This window comes from Protopterus annectens, chromosome 12.part0 (genome assembly GCF_019279795.1).
Source record: "Protopterus annectens isolate FY-2018-M chromosome 12.part0, PAN1.0, whole genome shotgun sequence".
Classification (NCBI taxonomy): domain Eukaryota; kingdom Metazoa; phylum Chordata; order Ceratodontiformes; family Protopteridae; genus Protopterus; species Protopterus annectens.
The window spans coordinates 139983160-140006686 of NC_056746.1; the positions used below are offsets into that span (position 1 = coordinate 139983160).

Below are 23527 nucleotides of genomic sequence, written 5' to 3' on the forward strand. Positions count from 1 at the left end.
AATGAGCACAGCAAAGCCATCCTTGCACGCAGTAAGCTTGAAAGTCTATGTCGGGAACTCCAGCGGCACAACCGTACACTCAAGGAAGAGGGTGTACAACGAGCCCGAGAAGAAGAGGAAGAGAGAAAGGAGGTCACTTCTCATTTCCAGATGACCTTGAATGACATCCAGGTGCAGATGGAACAGCACAACGAACGGAACTCAAAACTTCGACAAGAAAATGTGGAGTTAGCAGAAAAGCTGAAAAAACTGATTGAGCAGTACGAACTGAGGGAGGAGCACATAGATAAGGTGTTCAAGCACAAGGACTTGCAACAGCAACTTGTGGATGCAAAGCTACAGCAGGCGCAGGAAATGCTGAAGGAGGCAGAGGAACGACATCAACGGGAAAAGGATTATTTGTTAAAGGAGGCAGTCAAATCACAGAGGATGTGTGAGTTGATGAAACAGCAGGAAGCTCACCTCAAGCAACAGTTGTCACTTTATACAGAAAAATTTGAAGAATTCCAGAGCACTCTTTCCAAAAGCAATGAAGTATTCACTACATTTAAAAAAGAAATGGAAAAGATGACCAAAAAGATAAAGAAACTTGAGAAGGAAACAACAATGTATCGCACAAGATGGGAAAGTAGTAACAAGGCTCTACTAGAGATGGCTGAAGAGAAAACTCTTCGCGACAAGGAACTGGAAGGTCTTCAAGTAAAAATCCAGCGCTTGGAGAAACTTTGTAGGGCGCTTCAAACAGAGCGCAATGACTTGAGTAAAAAAGTTGAAGATCTGAGTTCTCAGGTTCAGCAAGGTAGCAGTACACAAGTATCAAACCACCAGGGGCCCTACAGAGAGATTCCTGAGAAAGGGACTTCAGCAATGGATTCCCCTGTGCTGCCAAGCATGGAGGCCTCCACTGTTGTAACAGAGACTTTGCAGCCGAGTCGAAGTGTTTTTGCTGTTTTGTGGTGGAATAAATCATCTATTTTATTTATTTTATTCGCAACGTGTCTTGTCTTGGTTCTTGCCTACACTAGCAACTGGTTTTTGGTTTGTGTCTCATTGCCATTTACTTGAACACTGTGGTTGACATTTACCATTACGTTTGTGGATTCCTGCATTGGAGTCGAATTTCTTTTGTGACTGGTAAAACTAAATCTGTTCTCTGTTGCGTACCACCTACTCAGAGGCACACTCTGCCTAACATACAGAGCCATGTCCAACACATAACTGTTGAACATGCTCCATCTACGGATAACAAAATTGAGTCGCACTACACACTCCAGGGATATGAACCTCATCACAACAATGAATACAACATGCTGGTGGTATAGAGTACCATCCCAGACACTTGCCTTACTGTGGAACAGAGTCCCATTGTACATCAGACAGAGCCCCTCGCTGACATTCTTCAATAGGAACCTTGATGAGTGGATGGGAAACAGACAATTCACACCAGGCATCACATCAGCAGCCCCACTAGAAAGGGGCTTAGGGTACTAACTATTAGAACTAGGGCTTGGGAGACTACCCAATGCGGTGGTGAAAGCTGCACAACTTGCCTAGGCTAATATATGCCTTTGTGAAGATAGTCTACTACATACCTATGAACCTATGTGACAGGTACATGTCTACAGATAGTAGATGTGTACTTCATTGTACAGTCATGTTGTACAGCAGGCACATGGACCACATACACTGTAATGCTTACAGATACTGGTGGCTGTTATGTACCGTGGGTGAGATGTGCACATAATGTCTTTTGTGCCATTGGGATGTGCGCTGGGTGGGACAGTCATGGATGGCTCCCTGTCATGGTCACCCTCTTACACACATCTCTGCCCATCCATCTTTGGCTTATTATACTGTCTGGTGGCTGTTATGTACCATGGGTGAGATGTGCACATAATGTCTTTTGTGCCATTGGGATGTGTGCTGGGTGGGACAGTCATGGATGGCTCCCTGTCATGGTCACCCTCTTACACACATCTCTGCCCATCCATCTTTGGCTTATTATACTGTGTTCCCCCTATATATATATATATATATATATATATATATATATATATATATATATATTTATATATAGGTACATAGGTAGGTAATAGGCTGTCTGAAGGCATATACTAGTATGGCCAGAGTGTGCAGCTATCACCACACGTGGGGTTAGTTCCCTAGGCCTCTGTGTAGTAGAGCTGATGAAGTGATCCATGGTGTGACAGTTCAGTTTCACATACACTAATCAAGGCTCCTCTGGAAGAGTGTCAGTTAGGGCCTCAGCTTAATATAGGTTGGGAGCCTGTTCCAAAGCAAGGGAAGTCTGTGAGTTAGTAATATATCCCTCCAACATGTTCTATTTATTGTTGTGATGATATCCCTACAGCATGTGGCACAGTGAGCTTGGGTTTACTTCAGATAGCGCATGTACATCAGTTCTGCATTGGACATGGACCTGTCTGTTGGGCAGAGATCGCCTGAGTAGACAGTATGCAACAGAGTACAGACTGAGTTAAATTCAGTCTTGTTGCATGGGGCAAAACTGTTTGAGGACAGTAATCCTCTTGTCGAAGTACTTCAGTGGTCTTTCCAGCTGCTGAAGGTGTAGATACAAACAGGATACTACCATCCAAAGGCGTCTACCAGAGCAAGGAGAATCCACGTAACAGCAAATAAAACGACTGAAATAGAAGCCACCACGACAATGGATATAATAAAACTGTATTTATTATCGAAACAAGCGCTTTCACGTACTACCAAGGTACGCTTCTTCAGGTTTGTAAATCAGTTCATTCTGGCAGATATTTATATGCAAGACAATTTATCTAATGAATCAATTAATCAATTAATTAGTTAAAATAGCACATCAATTATTCCACTATTTCATTTTAAAGCAATATAATTCATAAAGACCTGTAAAATATATGGAATAAAATAAAATAATGCATGTAATTATTTGATGACACATATTCATAACTTGTTCACAACTAAAAATGCAGAATGTATAATGTATATATAATATATTATATAATATATAAAAATATATAAATATGTTCAAACCATTCCATTCATATATCACTAAAAATTTTAATATTAACGTATGTAAATAGCATTGCAGAAAGGGCATATATACAGGGCTATTGCTTTAAAACTAAAAATATAATTTTTTAAAAAAATTCTAAACATAAAACATAAAAAGTTGAAAAATATATATATCCAGGCTAAATATCCAACACATCAATAAAACACTCATAAAAACTGACTACATAATGCGTTCTGAAATATCTCAAGTATTTTAAATGAAATATAAATAGGGACCAATGCCCATAATTTATCTACGTCTGGCCAATATTGGTTTTATGCTTACTGCCTGATTGAGCCCTGGTTCAATATGTGCTCTCAGTCTTAGAATCCAATTTAGTTCAACCAATTCTAAATAACCCACGTTGTCGCCTTCCCGTTTATTTTTATTTACTATCTGTAGTGCCCTAAATTTAAAATCATGGTCGTGAAATGCATATTTATGTTTAGCCAAGGCATTTGTTAAGTTAATTTTCCTCATATCATAACTATGGTTATAAATGCGATCTTTTAATCTTCTAGATGTTAGCCCCACATAATATGCCTCACATGCGACGCAGGTAGCCAGATATACTAAATTCTTAGAGTTACATGTGGCATAAAAATTGGGTGTAAATGTATACTCTATGTATGGTACAGTAAATTGTTGGTCTTTGGAGATAAAGTTACACATATTACAACTGTTGCATGGATATGTTCCATGTCTCAAAGACCGTCTAAGATCAAAGACAGGTCTATTTAATTTTTCAGTGCATAATAGTCTCTTTAGACTTTTGCTATTCCTGTATCTAAAAGTAGGTCTTTTGCCAACAACCTCTGCTACTTGTGTATCTAGCAACAATACATTCCAATTTCTCCTAATGATATTATTAATGTGTTTAATATCATTAGTATATCTGGTTGTAAAGGCTACCTTAGTGTCATGCCAGTTGGTTTTACACAAGGTTTTTGATCTCTGACGTTCAATTGTCTGAGATTTGGAACAAAAGATTGAATTTTTCACATCTTTAACCAGAGAGCTAGAATAACCCCCATCAACAAATAACCCATCTATTATATTTAGTTGTGCATTTCTATCTTTGTCATTGCTACATAGACGGGAGATTCTCAAAAACTGACTCTTAATGTTCGGAAATATATGGCGTGGATGCATGCTATTATAATGTAATATTGCATTTCTCCAACAGGGTTTCCTATATAGAGTAGTGGAGATTACACCATCTAGTTTTTTAAAAATGGTAACATCTAGAAAATCTATCTTGTTAACAGATTTCTCCATAGTAAATCTCAAGAAATCAGTTGTAGATTCTAGATAGGGGACCAAATGACCCAATAAATCATCATCTCCTTTCCAGAATATTAGTATATCGTCTACAAAATGTCTGTATAGTAAAATATGCTTGAAAAATGCGCTATCAAACAAAAACCTACATTCCCATTGATACATTACTAGATTTGCATAAGAATTCACACAGGGGGTGCCCATGGCCACCCCCCATGTCTGTGCATATAAATTGTCTTGAAATAAAAAGATGTTGTTATTCAAAACCATATCTAGTAGTGTACAAATCAACATTTGAGAGTCATTATCGAGTGTTCCATCTACATGTACGAATTCCCTGATGGCCTCAATCCCATATTCATTAGGGATAGTTGTAAAAAGATTCTTGACATCAAGTGATACCAAAATGATAGAAGAAGGCAAAATATTGTCTTCAGTTAAAGTCTGTAAATCATTCAATAGTTCATGGGTATCTTTTAAAATGGTAGGTATTTTTCTGGCTAAAGGTCCCAATTTAGATTCAATGTAACGAGAAATATTCTCAGTTACCCATTTTTCACCAGATACTATTGGTCGTAAGGGAGGTGGAAAAACCCCTTTATGCACTTTTGGAAGGCCTTTAATCACGGGAATAAAAGGGGAATCTAGCAAAAAATATTCATATAGTTCCTTGGAAATTTGTCTGCACATGAGAAGGTCATATAAAGTGTCATGGACCTGTTTCACAATACATATTAATTGCTTATGGTCTATACATTTATAGCCTACATCATCATTCAGCATATTTAACATTAGCTTAGTGTAAAGGGTGGAGTCCATTACCACTATACCTCCTCCCTTGTCAGCTGGTTTAAACACTAAGCTCAAATCCTGTTGTAAGCTCTTAAGTGAAAATTTCTCATTTGCATTCAAATTATGAAACACATGTTTAGATTTACCTTTAGAAAAATAATCATATAAATCTTGTTCACATAACTGTGCAAAACATTCAACATTGGAAGAAAGAGTAGGTATAAACATACTTTTACAATTAAATTGTTCACCAACATTGAAATTAGACGTATTAGCGTCTTTAAACAATAATTTTAATGTTAAGGTTCTCACAAAAAGGCGCAAGTCAATAAGGACCTCTGAAAGATTACTACTCTGGGATGGAATGAAGGAAAGTCCTTTGTTCAAAAGATTTGCTTCACACATAGTCAGTTCACGACTCGAAAAATTGAGTACAAGTTGCTTCAGTTCCTGTTCCTTCTCCTTACCTCTGTTATCTCTCCCGAATACTTCCTCTTTCTTCTTCCTCGACTGTTGGACCGCGTCGATATTTGGGCTCTGTATTGTACTGGTAATGGCAAAAAAGCATTTTGGGTTAGTCCTGTAGCAAGTTTTGGTCTCGCTCCAAGGGAATTTGGTTCCTTTAGAGCTTGTTGATTAGGTGGTGGCGTCTCGCCCACTGGCAACTCATCTTGCTTCCTGGTACTTATTGATGACATAATTTCCGTATTAATCGGACTCAAGGACTCAGTGAAATCTGCTGCATTGATAATACTATTATCAGCATAAGGCAGATGATTCTGTCGGATATTAGATTGATCACCAGTCTTAGGCCAAACAAAAATTTGTCCTGATAAAAAATCATGGTAGTCTCTCTGTAGTTTTTTATATTTCAGTTGCTGCAGTCTATCACTATAGGCGATAACTTGTACAAACATTGCATCAAGTTTTTTCTCATAAACTTCTCCTTTATATTGGTTCAGTAGATCTTTGTGCAAAGCCTCTACTTTTGTGACTAGCTCATTTTCAATTGGGGTGAAGTAATCAATCAGAAGTTTTATATATTGATTGCTAGGATCTATATTCAATTGTTGCCACTTTCTCAGAAGTTCAGGGTGGCTATCACCATAAGTGGGCATGCACAGAACACACATGCCCCGAGGTATCACACGGAAGTGAAGGCATGCTTCCAAATGCCTTCTCTGCCAGATTAATCTATGTAATTTATACAAACTGCTGAAGGTGCCTAGTCAGATTCATCGCAAGTGTGCCGTGATACTCTCTGATGTGTCTGATGACTGATGAGTAGAGGGAACCTCCTTTGACCTACATGCAAAGACCTTGGCAATTTGTAGAAACACATAGCATGATTTTCTAACCACTTTGTGAATGTGTTTCTGGAAGTAGAGATGACTATCCACATGTGTCCATAGATCCCTTATTATTACCTCCATATTTAGGGTGTTGGCACCTATGTGGTATTTGTATGACTGTAGCTCGAGGCCATAATTTTGACACCACATATGTCTGACTGAGACCCTTTTAAAGGATGTCTCTGTTGGCCCAAACATTGATTATGACAACCTTATTGCAGTCATCCACAAACTTTGCTAAACATAGCCCTTGTGTGTTTGACTGTATTTTTGAAAAGTATACACCAGACAGGAGGGGTCCCAGGACTGAGCCATGGGGGACAGCTGTTGTTACCAGCTTGAACAGGAGACCACAATTCTTACCTTGTGGGATCTATCTGCGCCCCAGTTGGCAATCCATCAGATGACATACGTGTTTATGCACAGGTTGTTGATTTTGTGGATACATCATGTGTGTGGGATGTTGGAAAAGGGCTTTTCAAGGTCTATGTAGGCCATGTGGAGCTCATTTAATTGATGTATGACCTGGGTGACTGCCTTGAAAACTGTCTAGCAGGTTTAGGAACCATGATCTGCCCCTGACCAAACCACAATGGATAGGGTTGGATGTTTGTAGGCTCCCAATAGCTCTGTTTATGAGTTCCATAATGATGGACTCCATGGCCTTGCAGATCAGGCTTCTTAGGCTTATAAGACAATAGTTCCCATGGTCTGTTGTACACCAACACTTGTGGAGTGTGCCAAACGTTGCTGTAACCCATTCAACAGTTTCATATCCTGTACAGAGGGTGAGTCTCAACAGACTGTTCAGGTGCAGGGTCTGTTTGTTTTGGAGTTCACATATGCACAGCCAGGGAAACCATGTCATCCCATAGATGCCATGTTTTGAGGTTTGGATAGAGCTGTTTAACCATTGTATATGTGATTTCTGGGTTTTCATAATCTCCAGGTATGGTAATGGCCCTTTTGTCAGTGAGAGGGGGGTAAATATGTATGAACCTGTCTGACAAGATGTTGGCAATGTCAGTCATGTACATGTATTCATTTATACTTTGCACTGACTCAGAACATATATGAGTTTACATTGATATTTATGACATAGCGAAAGAAAGCTTCATGGTTCTTTATGGACTCTTTGGCAATATTTTTGCCAGAACATGGCTTGGATAATGTTAGGAGTGCTCATTGCTTCTTGATGATACTAATCGGAGCTTTATTGATCTTCTTTGCATTTTCACTTTCATTGAACAACGTAAGTACTTGCAGTACATAGTTTGATTATGACAGGGGTCCAATATATTATATGGGTCTGTTTTCATATCACTGTGTGCGCAAGGCAGGATTGGTGAATAGTGACAAGTGTCTGGAGTAAGAACTGCAACTGCCAGATATGTGTGGCCCACTGCTGTACTCAGACATGGCCTGTGTGTGCGAGCATGCCCAGTATGACCTTTCAGTATGTTGTTGACTGACATTTGCTTTGTTTGTTTAAGTGTGTGAGCATGGCCAGTATGACCTTTCAGTATGTTGTTGACTGACATTTGCTTTGTTTGTTTAAGTGTGTGAGCATGCCCCGTATGACCTTTCAGTATGTTGCTGACTGAAATTTGCTAAATTTGTTTAAGTGTGTGAGCATGCCCACTATGGGCATATATACTATATGCATGTGAAAAATCAAGTTGTTTTTTACTTCAGGGCTTACCTTTGTGTTGTACATCGACAGGAAGCACGCTGTGCCTGCAGGGCTTCCATGAGTCAATTTGCATAGAATTATCAACATTTCTACATACAGGGGGGACAGCTATTATTTGTACATTTCTACCTGGGGGGGGGCACACCTGATTGTTACTGTGGGTGTACATAGGATGAGGGGTACACCTGACACTTATACACATTTGCTAGGCCTGCACTATGTCAGGTACTCCATTTCCATCTGTACTGTTGCCTATCATACTGGCTTGAGGCATACCACTGTACTACAGACCTTAGCTTCCAATTACACGCATATTAGTTTGTGACTTCATAGCCTACCCAATCCACATCACACTGCCTGGCCTGCTGTTATCTGTCTGCATAGGCCTGGGGGAGGTTACTAATATGCCTCTTCAGAGGGCAGGATACAGCATTTGTTTGTGTTTGCGTTTGTCTACAATTGTCCTGCTGGCTATGACTGTTAGGTAAGTGACCCTCCCAACTGGTATGCGTGAGTGACTTAAGTTGTGTCTGTGCAGTGAAATGCTGTCATGGCTTAGTGGTTCAGTACTGTGACTATAGTGCACAGTATCCTGAGTTCGAGCCCTGTCACTGCTTTTTATTTTCCTGCTGGGCAGACCTGACTGGTTAAGGAACAGTAAAGCAGGTATGAGCGTGTTTATCCGACTTTACTCGACTTTGCCCAACATTGCCCAACGTTGCACTGGTTAGCGTGGTGCGCAGCTATGCGCAATTGTATTTAAATATGCTCAATACTGGTAAAATTTGCTTATCAGTGCTTTATATTGCTTAAAATAGGGACTCATGCCTCAGGTGGTGCTTTAGGGCTGCCTATGTCAGATGCATATATTACACTCCCTTTACATGTTTGAAAACAGGTAGTGTCAAGTTAGGCATCCCTTTTACTGTATGTGCGAGTCAGACAGGTGTAATTTCCAGGGTTCCTACTGAGTCAGTGTACGTGCTATACGTTGCCTCTTTGCCAAGGCCAGGGCATACTGGGCATGCCTCCTTCTGCCTACTGGGGCAGGCTCAGGTTGTTCCTCCTCAGAGTCACGCTGTGCCTGTGCAGGCCCTGGCAATGGAGGGGGGCTGTTTGGCCCTGCCCCATGTTGTTCCTGCTGCAGCTGCTTCCGCAGGATCATATTGTATAGCATGGCACATACCATGACAATTTGGGTACATGTAGTTGGTGAGTACTGCAAGGCTCCACCAGATGTGTCCAGGCACTGGAACTGAGACTTGAGCATCCCAAACATGCTCAATTATGTTTCTTGTTTGTCATGTGCCTCATTATGGAGTTCTTGTTCGGGTGTGTGTGCATTTCTGATGGGTGTCAATCAGCCATGGCTCCAGTGCGTATCCAGCATCCCCCACTAGGTGACCATCAAGGATGTCCCCATTGGCAAATCTCTGGTACAGCTGCATCAGATGCCAGATGTGGGAACTGTGATAACTTCCAGGGCAGCCAGCACACACATTCATTATTATGCCCTGGGCATCGCACATGACCTGGCAGTTGATGGAGGGGAAGCCCTTGCAGTTGATGTAGACCCTACCCCGCTCACTGGGTGGTGCTTTGATGTGTATGTGCATGCAGCCTATTGCACCCACTACCTCAGGGTATTCTGCTATTTGATGGAAAAGATGCATATTGCTGGCCAATGCCTCACAGGAATCGGGGAAATATACGTGCTCACCAACATGTGCTGACATGGCATCCAGGAACTGGTGCAGTACCCTGGATGCTGATGCCTGTGAAATCCCCATCATATCACCAGTTGGTCTCTGGAAGGTACCTGTAGCTAGTATTCTTAGGCCAACACATACACTGGTATCCACTGGGATGGGTTCCCCTCTGTTGGTTCTGTTTGTGAGGTGTGGCCGGCACAGCTCAACAATTTACTGCAGGAGGTCTCTGTCCACCCTATAGCGCTCCACTAATCTCCAGCTCATGTAGCCCCTGGTAGGTTACCCTGGGCCTGTACACTCTTCTCCATCTCCTCACTGTGGGTTGCTCAGCAGCATTCACAACATCACCACCCTCAGCACCTTGCACATGTTGGTTTATGATAGCAAGAGCAGCCCCTAACATTTTGTCTGAGTTTAAAGTTTTTAAGCTTTCCCTCTTTGTATACTGCAGTGTTGCAGAGTTTTTTGGAAAAAACGGGGAAGAATGCTGTTTGCAGAGTTTAAAGTGCTGGGCTGGGCTAGTCTGCTGCCTGTGTAATTGGCTGATTCTGATATATTTCACCTGGCATATCTGCTAGTTCTCCTTGGTTAACTTCCTACTACTTCTTTTCCTTCCTTTTCCCTTTCTGTTTCTGCCCAGGGCAGCGCCATACAAAAAAGTGCACACGCTGTGTGCATGTTTGCAAGAAATTTCAGATATATTCACGGCGTACACCTTTGTTTTCTGGTTTTCAAAAAGGACAACTGTAGACATGCCTCTTGCAATCCTGAGCAACTCAGGGCAAACGCAAGACACTGTGCTCCAATAAGCTTACAGCCTTTCTGACACCCCTCATGATGTTACCTATATTCTACTCCGCTACACACGTACTCCTACACTTACACTCTTGGGACATAGCTCACATGCTGGGGAAAATTGGGATTCACTATCCTTATCCTCATTTGCATAGGATTGCCTACTAATGCATGGTTACATCTCTCACACTGCGCTTCCCCCCCTTAGCAACCACTACTCAGTGGCCCTGTTGTCTTCAGCCTGCCATTCACCTGCATGGCAGGATAAGCTTTTTAGTGAAAATGGCTATTTTGGCTATTTTAAATTATTTTCTCGTTTTTTAAAGCGCCACATGTTTGAGCACTGCTGCGCTACGCTTAAACATCAGAGATTGGGGGGAAGGAAGTTAGATTTTAATCATTTTAAACATTTATAAATGCCAATGGCCTTATATTTGGCCATTGGCATGCTTCCTCAACTGTATGCATCCTTTATTTGGAGCTGTCATAGCTCCGTTTAGCTATTTGCAAAACGGTACTCCGTTACCAGTGGAGTACATTTCTGCAGAGAACACTAATCTTCCACGGACAGGTTAGTGTTTTCTGGATTGCAAATTGACCTCATTTGCATAGCTTTCAGCAGCAAATGAGGTAATTTGCATACCATGATGCTGTCCGTGCAAGAGTAGCTTTAGCAGCTCTCGTGCACGCCCCTGCTGGCTGTACCTGGATCGCACGGCAGACATATTGCCTCTGTGAGCTCCTACACTCCTCTTGCACTCCGCGCAAGCTTTCGTAAATCTGGCCCTACATCTTTAAAAAGATTTACAAACAATATACTAAAAAGTTTAACAGTTGCCAACAATCACAATTTACATAAAGGGAATGTAAAAACAGAAAACGTTACACTTCCTAAGCCTTACTGCAGACAGTAATATGAAACTCATTATTCATTTCCTTAGAAAACTCATAACTTATACCATCTAACCCTGTTGCTGATTCAGTCTTACCTTCTAAATAAATAAAATAATTGTACCGCCATCTCTGTTTCTTCTATTGCTATTTCATTTTCATAACAAAAAACTTAGTTTTTAGCCACACACACCCACTTCCCATTCTTCTTCTTCTTGTTCATTCATTTCCTCTTTATTCAAACAGTTTCTCTACAGGATTTTCTACCACCTTCAGAATATCTTTGTATTTTCAACAGCATCTATCCTTCCTCCTCTCATTTTGCTTCCTTTCCTAAATAAGGGGATACCTCTTCTTTTTTTCCATAAAAAATCTTTGCCCATGTATCATTTTTACCTTTTTTCTCTATTCTTTCCATGCATCTGTTTTTCCACTAACCTTATTTTGTCACTTGTTCTCTTTCTCTCAGCTCTGTAAAACTTCTTTATATTTCTTCATTTTATAATTCTTTTTTTCACTTCTAAATATATATTCAGCACTTGTGCTTATACATTAAGCACCACTATGTCCAGTTTTTTATAAAATGGCCTCACTGTCATATGATCGTTCCATAAGTTTTCTCTGCTCCTTTTTAAACTGTGCAGTTAATCTCTTTATCCCGTTCCCTCCTTTACTATTTCACTGTCTTCCTCTATCCTAGCCAATTCTGCTCCATGATCTGAATACTCTGCCATCTGTACTCCTCCTGTTCTTTCATGTATTTAGAGTAAACTATATAATCAAGTTCAGTCTTAACATTTTCGTTTGACATGCCCATTCTTTATTCTTACTTACTTTTAAATCTCCATATTTTATTAATTCCCTTGCATCTTCATATAGGTTGATAGGTTCATACTAGGCTATCTGCCCTAGGGCATTTATAAGCCTAGCCAGAGTGTGTTTGGCTTTCGCCACCCATTTTAAATAAATTTTGCTATGCCCTTTTTCGAGGTAAGTATACTGTGCTTCTGTCTAACAGTGACACAGAAGTGATACCCGGGGTAAACCTACTGTCTCCCATCCACTCATCAAGATTTCTCTTGAAGAGAGTCAATGAGGGACTCTGCCTAACCTGCACTGGGATTTTATTCCAGAGTGAAGGGAGCCTCTGGGTTATGAATCTGTCCCTCCAGCATGTCCTATTTATTTCAGTGCTGAGATTCAAGTCTCTTGAGCGCGTAGCTCAATGGGATTTGGATTTTCTGAGGTGCAGCATGTCCATTAATTCCAGTTGGACATGGCTTTATACGTCAGGCACAGATCGCCTCTGAGCAGGCGGTATGTCACTGAGTAGAGCTGGAGTTTCTTTAACTGGGCATCATATGGCATCTGTTTGAGCCCTTTGATCCTCTTGGTGAGGTACTTTTGGGGTCTTTCCAGTTGCTGCAGGTGTCTGGTAAGGTACATCCCAAAAGGGGCATTGTACTCAATTATGGGCCTGATGAGGGATGAGTAAAGAGGCACGATGACCTCCCCTGATCTAGATGTGAATCCCTTCATGATTAGATGGGCTATATAAAATGTTTTTCTAACCACTTTGGCCACGTGGTTGTCAAATGAGAGATTGCTATCAACTTGGGTCCCCAGGTCCCTAATTACTTCTTCCGTACTTAATGGATTACCACCTATGTGGTAATTTGTGGGCACTTTCTTTTTGCCAAAGGAGATGACTATACACTTTTTGGTGTTTAGCTCGAGGCCATGGCTCTGGCACCAGTTGTCTGTTTCTATGAGGCCCTTTTGTAGGATGCTTGTGTCGGCTGGAGAATGGATTATGGCGCCCACTTTGCAGTCATCTGCGAACTTGGTCAGCCACAGTCCTTCTGTGTTAGCCTGTGCCTCTGAGAAATATATACCGAACGAGAGGTCCCAGGACTGAGCCTTGGGGGATGCCACTTGTAACTGGTTTGGAGTCTGACATGGCTCCAGCAATTCTAACCATGTGGGTTCTGTTCTTGAGCCAGTTTGCAACCCATCTAGTGACATAGAGGTTTATATTTAAGCTGGTGAGCTTATCTATAATGCCAGAGTGTGGTATTGTATTGAAGGCTTTTGCAAGGTCCAGGTAGGCTGTGTGGACCACCTTCCCCTCGTCAATGGACTTGGTGGCTTTTGCAAGGTCCAGGTAGGCTGTGTGGACCACCTTCCCCTCGTCAATGGCCTTGGTGACTGTTTCAAAGAAATCAACCAGGTTTAAGAGGCAGGATCTGCCCTTAACAAAGCCGAACTGGGTAGGATCCAGTGTCGGTAGGTCCCCAATATCTTTATTTATGAGGTCCATGATGATCCTTTCCATAGCTTTGCAGACCAAGCTAGTCAGGCTTATGGGGTGAGAGTTTCCAGGATCTGTTGAGGCACCACCTTTGTGGAGAGGGACCACTGTTGCTGTATGCCACTCTTTGGGTACATATCCTGCAGTAAGGCTGAGATTGAACAGTAGTTTTATGTTTGAGTTTAGTTCTTCTTGGAGTTCATGTAGGACGCAGCTCGGGACACCGTCTGGTCCCATTGATGCGGTGTTTTTTGCTTTGGAGAGGGCGGCTCTTACCTGAGCATCTGAGATGTCAGGGGGGCAGCACTCTGCTGGGATAGATATTTGCCCTTTTGGTAGGGAAGGAGGGGGAGAAGTTTGCGCTGAACCAGTCAGCTAGGATGTTGGCAATGTCTGTGTGTTCGGTGTATTTTTTGTCATTTTGGACTAATTCTGAGCATATCTGGGAATTCCCACCCAGGTTCCTAACATAACTAAAGAAAGCCTTGTGATTATCCTTAGTGTCCTGTGCAATTTTTCTCTCAAAGCTGGTCTTAGACGATTTTATGAGTGCCCATAGTTTTTTGCTAATACTGATCAGAGATGCCTTCCCTTTTTGGGATTTTGCTCTATCATGTAGTAGCTTCCACCTTCTATTGTATAGTTTGTTTATGGCTGGGGTCCACCAAACAGGACGCCTAACTTTGGAGGATTGGGTCTTGGTTTTATTTGGGATTGCATGATCCATGCATCCCTGAAGGTGTTCATAGAATGCGTTTATAAAGGATTCTGCGGTCTGGGCCATATTTTCCACAGGCCCGGGGGCTTTGAAGGATTCCACCTCGGTTTTTCCACAGGCCCGGGGTCTTTGAAGGATTCCACCTCGGTTTTGAGGAGTGTGAAATTTGCTTTAGAGAAGTTTTTCACTGTGGTTTTCTGGGCAGGGGCTGGGGTTGGGATGTGAATATCTAGTGAGATTAGTTTATGGTCTGATCTTACCAGTGAGGGATACACTTCTGGTCTGGAGCATAGAGTCCCCATGTTGGTGATGATCAGGTCCAGTATGTTTTCCCCTCTTGTGGGAGTGGCAACAAGTTATTCCATAGCATTTGAGTTTATAAATTCTAGGAACCTTCGGGCTAGGGTGTTGGAGCTAGAGTAATGCTCCCAGTCTATGTTAGGGTAGTTGAAGTCGCCCAATATAATGGTGTTTGGAGAGACGTTCATATTTTCCAGTGTTCTCAGGAAGGCCGAGTGGGGTTCCTGGGTTTGGGAGGGTGGTCTGTAGCAGGCTATAAACTGGAAGGCAGTTTTTCCCACTGTTAGTTGCACATGGATAGTCTCTGATGCTTCGTGCTGTGCCACCAACCTGGAGGTGTGGGTATCTTTGACAAATATCGATACTCTCCCTCCTTTTGTGGTTCGGTCCAAGTTTTGGGGCCGGAAAACATGGTATGAGGTATAACCTGGTAGTGCTGGGGTGCTCTCAGGAGCCTTGAACCAGGTTTCTGTTACTACACAGATATCAATGTTCTCCATGCTAAGGAAAGTTTCGAGTGCATGCATCTTGATGTTTAGACTTCTGGCATTGAGCAGCATTACTCTTAGTTTCTTATCCCTTGTGATACCTATGGAGGTGAGTTTGTCTTTTGAGCCTTGCCTAAAAAAGGCACTATGGGGGTGGCAAGAGCCTTTGCCAATATCCAAAAGCCCAAGGGTGACAGGTGCAAGCCGTCCTTAGCGAAGCATCATGGCTTGTCAAGCATGTCATCCCAGGCAGACAAGCATTGCATCCCCTTTGAATGACACCAATACTTAAGCCAATTGTTGAAATTGATCATCTTGTCTTCGTATTGTGGCATCATTCTTGGTGAGGGTAAGATGCTACTCAAGGTCAGGGTTATACCGGCCTGGGCTACATGCTCAGAGAGCTTCTCTATGCCTCTTTTCATGCAGTCCAGGGAGGTACGTCTCAGGTCATTCACACCAGCATGGACAATGACGGAGTCATATTTGTACTTGCCTTGGAGTGACCTGAGTGCTTGTGTTATGTGGCGGATCCTAGTGCCCGACAGGCAGCTCACCGTGACCTTCTCCTTGTTCAGCTTGGTGAGCGGGACGTCAGTGTGCCTGACGATAGAGTCACTTATTACAAGTGTATCAGTTACCCCCCCCCCCAAATTGCAGCTAAAATCTCCAACCATCCCACTTGACTTATTTACTAAACACAAATCAATTTTATTTCTTCAAGCGGTTTTCTCTCTCATATTAGTATATGCATAAATCACAATTAATTGTATTTTTGTCTTTCTCATACCACATATCACTGTTCTTCCTGGTATTGCTGTTGTCACATCAACAATTCTTATTTCTTCATTTTTGACAAGAATGCCTATTCCAGAACGTCTCATTTCCTACCAACCAGTTTTCTCCATCCCAATACTGCCTGTATTCTTTTCTGTTTTTCTGCTTTATTAAATGTGGTATCTAGCATGCCAAAAAAACACATTTTTATTTTTGTACCATTCCACCACCTCCAAACCTCTTATATTGTTCCTAATGCTATACAAATTTAATGCTACAATTCCAATATATCATCCTTTTCCCGTTTTTGCAGGTTTTACTTCCAGATTATATTTTTCTTCTCCCAAGTCTCCCACCAATTACCACCATCTTGTTTTTGGTCTTCTGCTCTCTCCATTTCTCCCACTTTTTCCTCTTCTGCTTTCTAAAATTGCAAATCTCTTCAAATGTATTAATACTTTTGCTTTGAACTGTTATTTGTTTCTCTAACTACCTCTTCATTGTTTCACCTTTCTTTAGTACCCCATTCCCCCATACCACACTCTCTTACATCTTCTGTAGCAATATTTCCTACTGCCTTTTTTCTGAGCTTTCCTCTTCATCTGCTCTTTCCTTTTCTAATATGGGGCAGTCAGTCCACATCACAGTCAACTGCTTCTCCATGCTATTAAAAATTGAGATAAAAGGGAAAATAGTAGAACCCGTTAATTATTTTAAGTATCTGAGAGGGGTGGTTGAGGAGACGGGAATTCTGAATGAGGAGGTCAAAGCTAGAATCAGAGGAACTGCAATCAACTGGCACAGGGTGTTACGGGTAGTGTGTGAGAAAAGAATGCCAAAGAAGCTGAAAAGTAAGGTGTATGAACAGATGTACATACAGTGAGCTGTATGGCACAAAACCAATGTGAGCAGTGAAGGCAGAACACCTCAGGAAGCTTGAGAGGTTAACGTTTTTGAGAACTGTATTAAGATATTCACCCCAGGACAGAGGAAGAAATAAGAACATCAGAGCACAAGAAAAAAATAGCCCCCGGTTAAGAGAACTTAAAAGTAGAACAGATTTGGTGATATGTACAGGAAAAGCAGAAGCCAAGCTGGTAAAGCAGAACTGGTAGAGGCAGGATGAAGCAAGAGAAGACAAGGATGCCCAACCAAGAGATGGAGGGATTGTATGAGAGAAGACCTGTGACTGGCAGACAACTGTCAAAAAGTTTGGAGAGTGGCTCTGAATTTGGAGAGGTGCTAGATCCCTCCAAACCTATATAAAATGGGAAAGAGGTGGTTGATAATAGGTGTCGAACTTTATTATTTTGGTTTACTTTTTCCTTTATCCCTTTTGTTGCAAACTTCGGGTCAGATACATGCCAGATGGATGGGCATTGTAATGGGGCATTGGTCTGATACATGGCTCAAGGGGGAACTATGACCTCCTTGAGTATGATTGACCTCCCTGAGAATAGATCTGAAGGATCCCCAAGGTGAGAAGGTCTCCTAACTTTCCACTGTACAACTGAATTATCTTCATGACAGACTAGACTGACAGAGGTTATGGGTCCCTTGGACCTGATAACTTCTTCTGTGCTCAGTGGATTAGCACCTATTTGGTAGCTAGGGGTAACCTTGTTTTTCCTAAAGGTATAAGGCATTTTTTTTTTGGTTTTTGCATTTGCAGTTTGGCCGTGGCTCTGTGACTCTTTATCCGTTTCTGTGTGTCTGGAAGGATATCTGTGTCAGATGTTACTACTTGTCTACTATGTTACTGTCAACCATCAACTTCAGCCATCAATTGTGTCCGCTCTGTGTTTGCTTGTACTTGAGATGCTGCACCCCAGGACTGAGCCCTGAGGACTGACACCTGTGAGGACACCACTTGTGACAGGCTTTGTGATGGACTGGGCGCAGCACTTTCTGCTGGTGCTGTGACCTCTTCACAGTCCATCTTGTGATGTATGGGTTGTTTATGCTGATAATAGTTTTTTGAGTTTTAATCGAATGGGGTAGTATTGTATATTGGCAAGGCCTTATCAGGTCGGCTGTATGACTGCCTTTCCCTCATCAATGGCTTTGGTGACTGTTTGAAAAAAAGTCAGCAAGTTTAAAGGCATGATCTCTGCTTTGACAAAAACCAAACTGGGTTGGATCCAAAGTCTGCAAATTCCCTATGTCTTTGGATTGATGTTGTGTTTTTTTTTTTGGAAGTTCCTTGAGAGCAGCTTGGCTTACATGTTTGGGGGGCTCAATCGTTGCATATAGATATTCTCCTTTTGGGAAGTTTGTTTTTGCACTGAACCCAGCCAGTATGTGTTGCAATGTCTGTAGGATCAGTAATCTTCACATCATTTGTCTGATCTCACCAGTGAGGGGGTATTGTTGAACATGAACATTGTGCATTGCATTCCGTGATGATGATGATCAAGTATGTTATCTCCTCTTGTGGGGATGGTGACTAGTTGTTCCATGGCATTTGAGTTTATGATGAAGGAAACTTTTTGGGCTAGGGGGTTTTGGGCTTGTAGTGTGTTCCCAGTCTATATTAGTATTGAGAAGTCACCTAGTATGATGGTGTTTGGTGTACATTTATCCCTCTAGTGTTTAGGTTTCTGTCACAGCACAGACTCGATGTTCTCCATACTGAGAAGGGTTCTAGGGTGGTATGTTTAGAATTTGAGCCTTGCCTAAAAAAGGCACTATGGGGGTGGCAAGAGTCATTAAAATGATAATAAACTTCTTTTGTTTAACAGTTACATTATATCTAGTTCAAAACACAGAAGTATTACAACTATAAAAGTTAGGAATTAAAAGTGTGCTGTGGTGTAAGTTATGTAGCCTTATCTTCAGCCTTTGACAGTGTCATACACAAAAACATTGATTAATAAATTAGAACTAAAGATTAACATAAGCCGTAAGATTGGATAGTTGCGTGAGTTACATAAAGGACATGTCAAGTGCCATACAGAAACTGGAAAGGTGAAATTCACGGTTGCATTCAGGGTGTCCAGCAGGGCTTTTTCTTGGTCCCATAGATGATTACCTGGTTAAAGACCTTTTAAGACTAGCCATGCTTTCCAAATGTAACTCACAAGTACTGACACATTAGGGTTATTTTAAGGGTATATGTAGGCTTGGACATTGGTAGTCAAGCATTTGCAGGTGACTCTATCCTCTAGAAACAGCGGTGCCAGACCAAGGGTAAATTTCAGATTTCCCATCCAATAATCCAACTTGAATTAGGTTATGGGAGATGTCTGCTTCACATGGATGGGAAACCTGTTCCAGAGAAAGAGTAATTTCAGAGACACATACCTGTCACTGCAACATGTCCTGTTTATGTTACTGACAAAGTTTAGGGTCCTAGGCTGGGTAATTCTGCCATTTGTTCTGCAGATGTGGAACAGGTCCATTAGAGTGGGATTAAAGGATACTTTGTTGGCCAGGCATTGATCACCCCTCCACAATATGTAGATGACAGAGTACAGGAATAGGACCACCTAGGGCATGTTTATACCCTGTATTCTTGTTGTGAAGATCCCCTGTGGATGCTCCACTTGTTGCATATACCTGGTCACGTACATAACTAAAGAGGCATTGTATGGCTGAGTACAGTGGAATAATAACATCCCTGTTCCTAAAGATGTTATACCCTTGCTTATAATTTGCACAACATGGAATGATTTCCTTACTACCGCAGACCCATGATAGTCAAAGGCTAGATTAATGTCTACATGCATTCCAAAAATCTCACCACTGGGTCTACTCTTATGTAGTAGCTTCAAGGGGTAGCCATATTCCCAAAGTATGCTATTATGCATTTCTTAGCACTACGTTTTAGTGCTGAGTTACAGCACAATGGCACTAAATATACAGAACCAACTGATATTGCCAACATCCTAGCACATAGGTGCAATGCTAACTTTACCCCCCCTCTCACCCCCTAGAGGGCCCATCTCTATACCAGAAGAATGCAAAGTTCCTATAATCACGGCTGCACAGGTAAAAAAATGCACTCTCCAAAGCCAAGAACACAGCATCCATGGGACCTGACAATATCCCAGGCTGCATTCGACACGAACTACAGAATGAACTGGCACCCTACCTAAGTACCATGTTCAATCATAGCCTCACCTCAGGCTTTGTACCCACTGAATGGTGCACCGTGACTGTTATCCCACTCCACAAAGGGGGAGCCACGACGGACCCCAGGAACTACTGCCCCATTAGCCTGACGAGCCTGGTCTGCAAGGCCATGGAACGTATCATCGTGGAACTCATAAACAAAGACATTGGTAATCTCCAAACTCTGGACCCTACCGAGTTTGGATTTGTAAAAGGCAGATCATGTCTGCTAAACCTGATTGACATCTTTGAAGCAGTCACCAAAGCCATAGATGAGGGTAAAATGGTTCACACAGCTTATCTAGATTTCGCCAAGGCTTTCAACACCATCCCCCACTCTGGAATTATAGATAAGATCACTAAACTAGGTATAAATCCCTATGTCACAAGATGGGTTGCCAAATGGCTCACGGACAGAACCCACACTGTGAAAGTAGCAGATTCTAAATCCGACATCAGACCAGTGACAAGTGGAGTACCACAGGGTTCAGTCCTGGGTCCTCTCCTGTTTGGTATCTACTTCTCTGAAGTGCAGGCCAATACAGAAGGTCTTTGGCTAACAAAGTTTGCAGATGGCTGCAAACTAGGAGCCATAATCGAAACTCCTAACGACACGGACAAACTACAAAAGGGCCTCACTGAGACAGATACCTGGTGTCAAAGCCATGGCCTGAAGCTCAATGCCAAAAAGTGTATTGTCATCCCCTTTGGTAAAAACTCTGTACCCATGAACTACCACATAGCTGGTAGTCTACTTAATGCTGAAAATGTGATAAGAGACCTTGGGACACAGGTGGACAGTAGTCTCTCCTTTGATAATCACATCGCTACAGTGGTCAGGAAATCCTTCTACATGGCTCATCTCATCACAAATGGATTCTCATCCAGAATAAAAGAGGTCATTGTTCCCCTCTACTCATCACTCATTAGACCCATTATAGAGTGCAATGCCCCTTTTGGTATGTACCTCACAAGACATCTACAACAACTGGAAAGACCACAGAAATACCTCAGAAAGAGGATTACTGACCTCAAACAGATGCCCTATGCAGACCGTCTCAAAAAACTACAGCTTTACTCCATCGCATATCGTCTACTCAGGGGCAGTCTCTAACTAACATACAAAGCTATGACAAACCCAGAGCTGTTGGACATGCTCCACTTAAAGAAATCCCAATCCCTCTGAGCTACACGCTCTAGAGACCTAAACCTTGTCACCACAATAAACAGAACATGCTGAAGAGATATATTCCTGTCCCAGAGACTTCCCATACTCTGGAACAGACTACCTATGTCAAACAGAGCTCCTCATTAGCACTCTTCAAGAAAAATCTTGATGATTGGATGGGAAATTCACCCTGGGGATCACTTCTGTGGCTCTGCTCAACAGGGGCACAGGAAAATAATTTTCTTGGGTGGCGAAAGCCAGGGTACATTTTTTGGCTAGGCTTGTATGGGCCCTAGGGCCGATAGCCTAGTACCTACCTATGAACCATGGCTCTAGCACCAGTCATTAGTTTGTGTCAGGCCTTCTTGGAGGGGATTTGTATCATTGTGGGAATCCTATAACTCCACCTATATGCAGTCATCTGCAAACTTGGTCAGCCAGAGGCCCTTAACATTGGCCCTGAGTTCAGAGAAATAGATACCAAAAAGGAGAGGTCACAGCACATAGCCTTGAAGGACTCCACTAGTGACTAGCCTCTTTGTGGAGACTCCCTATCCTAACTTCTTGGGTCCTATCTATGGGTGACAGTGGTTTACTCCTAATTTCATGAGTTTGTCTACAGTGCTGAGTGGGGTAGGTGCCAAATACTTCGGCCAGATTAAGGTAGGTAATATGCACAGTTTTGCATTCATCAGTTGCTTTGGCGACCTTCTCAAAGAAATCCACAAGGTTGAGTAGTCATGACCTGCCCTTGACGAAACCATACTGGGCTTGATCAAGTGTCTGTAGGTTTTCCGTCACTGCTCACACTTCCATGATCATTCTTTCCAATGTCTTGTGATGGTCCTTGGCTTGGGAAGCTATTTTTACTTCACGTTTGGCTTTGGTAGACTTGACTTGGCCCGAGTTGTTTGTTTAGATTGATGAGGAAGTTTTTACCTTGCTGGGTATTTCATTTCTTCTTTTTGGACATGCTTTTCTTCCTTTATTATACAACCTGTTGATCCTGGGATTCCAACCGGATGGCTTGTTTTTTTTTTTTTTTATTTTGTCCTGTGCTTTTTCTAGGTAGGTACAGCTGTCATGAAGCAGCCACTAACATGATTGCACAGAGTTTCTGTGAACAGTTCCACACAGGCAGCTGTGTTCTCAGGGTTTGTGGGGGACTTGAAATTTTACCAGGGTATCACTTAATAGTAGGAGGTTTGCCTTGAAACAATTCCTAAAAGTTCCAGTGTTAGCTGATGTCCTGAGTTTTATTTTTATTTCAAAGGAGACATCCTTATGGTCTGACCTGACCACTGAGAACATTACAAAGGGAGTGTGTGTATGTGTGTGTGCGAGGGGGGGGGGGTGCAACATTGTCCCAGGTTATTAGGATCATGTCAGTGATATGTAGGATCATTGGATATTACTAGCCTATTGACCCAAAGGTCATTTTAAGCCTAGCCGTTTCATCCCAATGTGATACCATGACTTTGCTAGTCAATACCAAAGATTACATTTAGTGTTGACTGCCCATGTCCAGGAGGGTTGGGGGCTCTATCCCCAGTAAGAACTTATGGTGTCCCAGCCACTTGTCCAGGTTCCTCTTGAACATCATAGAGGTGCTCCTTTTCAAATGACTTGGTAGCCTGTTCCAAAGACACGGCAGTCACTGGGAGATAATCTATCCCTGCAGCATGCCCTATTTATGTCACAGGCCATAATTAGGTACCTGGAATGGGTAGCCCTATTCCCATTTGATTTATGGATATGCAGGAAATTCATTAGGTTTGGGTCTTGGATTGCTCTGCAGGCCAGGCATAAGTCTCTCCTAAGAAGTCTATACAATACGAAGTACAGTGACAGGGACTTTAGTCATTCTGCGTAAGACACATGCTGGAGCCCCTTGATGATCTTTGTTAGAAACCTCTGAAGACTCTCTAATTGCTGTAGGTGCTTAGTAAAGTACATATATATATATATATATATATATATATATATATATATATATATATATATATATATATATATAGATATAGATATAGATATAGATATAGATATATATATATATATATATATATATA

At 41.9% G+C, this 23527-nt stretch overlaps 2 protein-coding genes across 2 annotated transcripts in view; one reads left to right on the plus strand and one right to left on the minus strand.

The window, feature by feature from the left end:
- LOC122817299 (alpha-taxilin-like) lies at positions 1-2904 on the plus strand (the record flags this gene model as incomplete). Its single annotated transcript, XM_044090526.1, has 2 exons — positions 1-956; positions 2880-2904. Coding segments are annotated over 2 exons (981 nt in total), but the record flags the coding sequence as incomplete, so codon positions are not given.
- The window catches only part of LOC122816399 (multidrug resistance-associated protein 1-like), an 827783-nt gene that overhangs the window by 788712 nt on the left and 15544 nt on the right, over positions 1-23527 (minus strand). The gene's annotated exons all lie outside the window — the stretch shown is intronic.